The 6436-nt window shown below is 41.2% G+C and overlaps 1 protein-coding gene across 11 annotated transcripts in view; it reads right to left on the bottom strand.

Annotated features, from left to right (window-relative positions):
* Positions 1–637: 637 nt before the first annotated feature.
* The window catches only part of ZNF438 (zinc finger protein 438), a 48086-nt gene continuing 42287 nt past the window's right edge, over positions 638–6436 (bottom strand). For all 11 annotated transcript variants that reach the window (XM_040546499.1, XM_040546502.1, XM_040546497.1 and 8 more), the window contains 2 exons: positions 4505–6371; positions 638–2988 (listed from right to left, as the gene is read on the bottom strand). In XM_040546499.1, coding sequence (XP_040402433.1) covers positions 2382–2988; positions 4505–6371 — 2474 coding nt within the window. In that variant the 3' untranslated portion in view covers positions 638–2381. The remainder of the gene's footprint in view (positions 2989–4504; positions 6372–6436) is intronic.

Genomic DNA, 6436 nt, shown 5'->3' with positions numbered 1-6436 from the left:
TGGAATCCCATTTGAAGTACCCAACATTTGTAGATCTCGTTCTCACCAACACAATTTCTTCAAAAGCAAGGCCACTCGGGGCATTTTAGGAAGGATTCTTTCCTCACTGCAATCCCTCAGTTACAGTTTGACCACAAGATGAAACAAATGGAGTAGTAGTTTAGAAACAGCATTGGTGTACTTTTCAGTTTGCCCTGATATTCTCTGATTTCTGCTGAACCACGATCAGTTCACAGAGCCGCAGGGTGGCTGAGGCTGGCAGGGAGCTCTGGGCCCAGCAGGCCCAACCCCTGCTCACGCAGGGCCACCCAGAGCAGGGAGCCCAGGGCCACGTCCAGGCGGCTTCTGAAGGTCTCCGAGAAGACTCCACCGCCTCTCTGGGCAGCCTGTGCCAGGACTCAGTCAGCCTCAACACAAAAAAGTGTTCCCTGACGTTCAGAGGGAACCTCCTGTATTTCAGTTTGTACCCATCGCCTCCTGCCCTGTCACTGGGCAGCACTGAGAGCCTGCCTCTGTCTTCTTCACACCCTCCCTCCACGTATTTATAGATGTTGATAGGACCCCTCCTGAGCCTTTTCTCTCGGCTAACCGGTTCCAGCTCCCATATGAGAGACTCTCCAGTCACTTCATCATTTTCGTGGCCCTTTGTTGGACCTTCTCCAGTACATCCACGTCTCTTGTGCTGGTAGGCCCAGCACTGGACACAGCACTCCAGGTGCGGCCTCACCAGTGCTGAACAGAAGGAAGGGATCACCTCCCTCCACCAGCCCTCAATAACCACTGACCTTCTTTGTGGCAGGGGCATGTTGCTGACTCATGATCAACCTGGTGTCCACCAAGACTCCCCCCAGGTCCTTTTCTACAGTGCCGCTTTCCAGCTGGGAGGCCCCCAGCATGTCCTGGTGCCTGGGGTTGTTCCTCCTCAGGTGCAAGACTTCACACATCTCTTTGTCGAGGTTTCTACCAGACCATCTCTCCAGACTGTTGAGGTCCCTCTGGATGGCAGCACAGCCCTCTGGTGTATTGCCACTCCCCCCAGTTTTGTGCCATCTGCAAGCCTGCTGAGGGTAACCTCCTACACTGTCCCCATTACTGCTTCCAAAATAATTCAGATGCACATAAGGATTTAAGTAACAGCAGTTTAAACACAAATTTCAAACCAGATTTAATGGCTTCAATGAACTTTTCATAAAAAATGAGCTCCAGAACTCCATCTCCTCACAGCCTCAACTTAAATTGTCTCCTTGGGGATGTGCTGAAGTGGTCCATTAGGGGGAACACCACATCCACTACAGGTGTGTATCCTGGTAAGGAAACTGCTACTGGCTCCTGATATTGGAAGGTGAAGGTGCTGCAGGCCAATCCTACAATACGGTAAATCTGGCAACACAAGTGAAAAAAGCTCATTAGCTGTATCATTGACTCAGAAGCAGGGGAACAATTTTCCTTTGAAGCTGAAGACTGGGCCAACTGCATAGGTACAAAAAGAGATATACCAAGAGTGTTAAAGGCAGAGCCAAAGGTGTTTGCGCTGCTGTCACAGGAGGTGCAAGGAAAATGCTTAAAGTTCAATGTGAATCATGCAACCTATTGCAGAATGTCAAACTTCCCTGAAGTAACAAACTCAGATTATTTTTAGAACAACCTCTTTTTCTTTTTTTTTCTTTTTTTTTTTTTTTTCATAAAGCAGTCAAGCTTTGAGGGTTCCATCTTCACAGGTGGTGACTAACTCTTGTCTTCAATGCAAAGGGCTACAGGCAAAAAAATACATGTAGATTTTTCACTTTAAAGTCCAGAGATCCCTGCTGTTGTAAGGACAGAATATAACTCCTAGAAGACCTGGTGGCTGAAAAGACTGAAATCAAGAAAACAAGATTAAAAGCTTTTAAATTACAGATAATAAAGCTCCTGAACGCAGGCTGCATATATATGCATATATATGCACCTTCAAATCATCTACAGAATTGTACAGAAATACCAGTTTAGCATAAAATCTGGAAGCACAGTTGGGACTGAAATTACACTTTCAGCCTGGTTTGCCATTTCATTCAAGATCGGGATTACTTTATATAAACTGATTTATTTCTGCATAACGTACAGCGTAAGGTAATTTGAGTATCTTCTTAATTTTAACCATTAGCATTGAGTATTTACTTCTGCTAAGTTCCTCATACATGAATATTAAATACAGTATTTCATAACCAGCCCGCATGTATCCATCTGGAAAGACAGTGGATGAATACATTTTCTATTCAACAAAACAAAGGTGAGCAAAGATTGTAATTGCTAACCAAAGAAACCACCATACCAAACAAACCTCTGAAGCAGTACATCTCACGAGTCAGTTTAGCAATACAGCACAGTAAAACTGCACTTCAATATTAACCATTGTTGGAAAGTTCAATAATTCCTTGTTTCGAGACCAAATTAAAGATTGTCCATAAAATAGAAGGGTCTTCACAGTTATGATGACTCTGCCAATGATTACAAAGATCCTCTTTCCTTCCAAATAACTGTTTGCACAAAATGCAGTTATATCCAGCTTTAGACCAAATTTCAATCTTTTTGCTTGGTGTACCACAACCTACATTTTGCATCTCCTTGCCTGCTTCACTGCTTCCTGACTGAGTCACTTCACTTTTAGATAACATATCAGCATTATTCTGATGGTGAAAGTATATCTGTCTTTTCAGTTTTGGAAAAGCATAAAACTCCTCCTCACGGGCATTGCATTTTGCTAAATGTCTTCTTTCATTGCGCTGTTTCCAGAAGTGTGTTGCATGTTTGATGAGTTCCCCCTTAGCTCCTTTACTTCCTTGCAAAACCCCTTCCTTCACTCTTCCCTGGATCTCTTCTCCATGAGAGCACAATAAATGAAACTTCATTTCAGCAAAAGACTGTGCGATGAACTGGCACCGACCACATCTGATCTGTAATTTAACCTCTCCGGCATTATGGAACAGGTCTTCCAAATTGCACTTGTTTCCCCTGTTAAAAAAAAACAAAACAAAACAAAACAAAAAAAACACGATTTTAGCATTAGCCATACACAAAAGAGCTGATAGCTTCTGTCCATACAAGTTCCAAGAAGAGATGACATCCACAAAACAGTCTTTTGATTAAAAACAGGCACTGTTGCTACAGTATCCAATTTATTAGGAACAGATAAAAAAAGAAATAAAATACTAATACGGTTGATTAGGAAACAACTGAAGCTGAATGTTATTTGACACTGCTGAGTTTAAGAATTGCCTCTAAAATGGCAAAAAATCTCTGTAAAACTAATCTTTTATGACACTAACCTTTAAAAAAATGTTATTCACCTTTTATTAAAAGTTCCTGACTTAGTGAGGTCAATCCAAATACGCCTAGCTCTGTGCTAGAAAAGTACAAGTGAGAATTACCAGTAGCTGACTACTCACAGAAACTAACTTGCTTGTACCGATTGATCTGAAGTCATTTTAAGCCAAAACCACAGGTCCCACCTCCCACTCAAAGGTGGAAGCAATGAAACTTCAGAGCTTCTTTTCTTTTTTTTTTTTTACCTAAAAGTTTGCACCACAGTTTAAAAAAGTTTAAATAGGTCATTTACAACCGGACAACCCCTCTCACTGATTCAGGACAGCTCTGCAGTGTAAAGGGAACAGACACATATAAGAGCTAGCATGTTCCTTCTTTAAGTTAAGGCAATCAAAACCAAACAAAACCAAACAACACAAAAACCTTCTCAAGAACTCTAGGAAAAGGCCCACATATTGCTGTTTATTAATACACATGTAATTACAATAAAGCGTACTTCAATCAAAGCAAAGCACAGTGGGGCAAACAAAAAAGCTAACATTTATACTGTGCCAAGAAAATTCACCTCAAATTCATAATGCAGAAATAAAATAATGCCCTATCCATCTCAATATGGTATATGCTAACTTTTTTACTTGGCAAAGTGATTGCAGAAGCAGAGGTAATCAAGGCACAAGACAGATTAGCTCACAGCACTCCAGAGAAGGAAATGGGATAATGATATTTAATAGTGTAAACAAACTACAAGCTAATACTGGAATATGAATTGCTTTTCACTTATTGCAGTTGGTTTACTTATCTTCTGGAGAAAAAAAAAATCACAAAATGGGTAGAATAAAAAGGTTCAAAAGATAACGCAGATTAACAAAAAAAATAGGAGAAATCAACTGATCAAAATAGCTCTACTGGTGGCTTGGGTATTACTAGAAGATATGCAAAATTACTTTGGACATTACAGTGTCAGTAATAATTTTTATTCTACAAACCAGCTGAAATATATTGGATTATCTAACGCATTGACTAGATTCCACAAGAGAATATTCAAACCATTAGGAATCTCACTTGGGCAAGAAAACAAAAACAAAACCAAAAAAAAAAAAAAGGGATGAAAAATCAACAGTTTTCATTGTGGTGATGTTTATGAATTTCCACTGGTAATCTGAAATCCCATTTTTATTAGCATTTAATCAGTGAAAGCACTCACCTTTCTGTTGCTTCTTCTGCCTCTTTTATATTTGTGTCTCTGCTCCTCAGAGCATCTTGCAGCTGTTGCTCGCTACTGGAGGGCTCGGTGCTGATAACAACCCTGTGTACTTCCCTTAGGTGACCAAAATAGACTTTTGCATGGCCGAAAACTTTAGCACAGAATTCACAACACACAAGCTTTTTGGGCTTGCCATCGTTGTGGTGAAGTTTCATGTGCGTGCTCAGGCTTCCAGAATGAATATACGCCTTCCGGCAAATTCGGCAGCTGTAAGGCCGTTTGTTTGTGTGCGTGTTCATGTGGTCCTGAAGGTGGTGTTTGAACTGGAAGTTATGGTTACAAACGTGGCATTTATGCCATGGCTTGGGTACAGCTGAATAGGCATTTCTACCTAAATCGATTGATTTAACCGATGTAGTGTCATTATGCTTGTAGCTTAAATATTTACTGGCAAGTGAACTGTTTAAAAAAATATCTCGGTCTAATCGGTCAGGAGACTTTGCCTCTGCTACGGCTGCAGAGGTCAGTGGTGCAATAGCCTGCACAACCACCACTGGTTTTGGTCTAATACTACGGTATTTTTTCACTGCCTCTGCTTTTTTGTCTTCAGGTGGCTGAAGATCAGCTTTCACCCTCTCTTTTCCTTCTCGAAATTTATTAACGATGCATTTCCTTCGCTTGGTCTGAAAAGCCAATAAATCATCTGGGGCTCTTCTCTTCCTGCCTCTTCTTTTCGATGGTGTACCATTCAATTTTTTAAGGCTGTCAACATCCACTTTATTGGATGGAGAGAAAGTATTTTCTCGAATGGTTTGTTTGGGGGCTTGTGTAAATGGTACAGCTAATCGTTTATCAGATCCTTTAGAAGGAACATGAAAGGTTTTCACCGAAGCTGGTGTCTTTTCACAGTCAGATCTTATCAAAGGGCCGGATACATCCATAACAGTAGTACTCTGCTTAGATTTACAAAACACTGAATTCTTCATTCTTGAGTAAGGCAAAATAGGAAGTTTTCCTTTTGGTGTTGATGGAGTCATCTGGATCGGACTGCCAAAAACTGCTGGTGAAAGGACAGTAACAGAATTTGCAGAATTTGTGGGTTTTTCTTGTAGTTTCTCAGACATAATGAATGACTCCCTTGTGGTTTCAAGTGCCGTCTTCACAGAGTGCAGACTAAGTTTCATGGGATTACTTGAACTCGCTGGCTTGCTCAAAGAGTCTTTAACTATAGATGGTCCAGAAACGTTATTGGCAGCAGTTTTTGTTTTGTTCACCGAAGGAGATCCAGATTCCACAGAATTACTTTCACTCAGTAAGGTGGCAGCTGTAATTTCAGATGAATCACGGCCTGACAGCATCACTTGGTCTGATGAATCTGAACTAGAACGAGTTTCAGGACAGTCTTCACCTGGGGTAGTCATGGGGGAAGTCTGCGATGAGACCTGTGCTTTGGTAGGAATCTTGTTCTGTGTACCCAAAACAGAGACTTGAGCTGGTTTTTTGTCACTCAGCAGTTTATTTCTCACAGACTGGTACCTAGGGATAGGCAGCTTTAGGTTTTCAGAAAGGGCCATGTTTGATGGCTGGATTGGCTGCGTTACGGCAGGGGTAACATACGGCAAGGCCAAAAGAGAGAAAGTCCCCTCGTGACCAGCAACCTGCATGACGGCGTAGTTTTGAGCTGGCACCATCAGTGGCTTAGAACCTGCAGCTGAAATTTTTGGTGGGTTTTGTTCAGGCACTGATGACTGGAGACAAGAAACCACTCCAGATGTTAAAATTTTTGGTACCATTTTGGGAGCGATGGTCCTAAACTGACCTTTCTTCTGAAAACTTCGTATTATATCCGAAGTAGATTTGTGTTTATCTGTAATAATAAAATAATACAGACATGTAATAAAGCACATGATGTTTCATTTTGAAAAATTACTG

This window comes from Cygnus olor, chromosome 2 (genome assembly GCF_009769625.2).
Source record: "Cygnus olor isolate bCygOlo1 chromosome 2, bCygOlo1.pri.v2, whole genome shotgun sequence".
NCBI lineage: Eukaryota > Metazoa > Chordata > Aves > Anseriformes > Anatidae > Cygnus > Cygnus olor.
The sequence above is the reverse complement of the archived record's forward strand: the minus strand, read 5'-3'. Positions and strand labels throughout refer to the sequence as shown.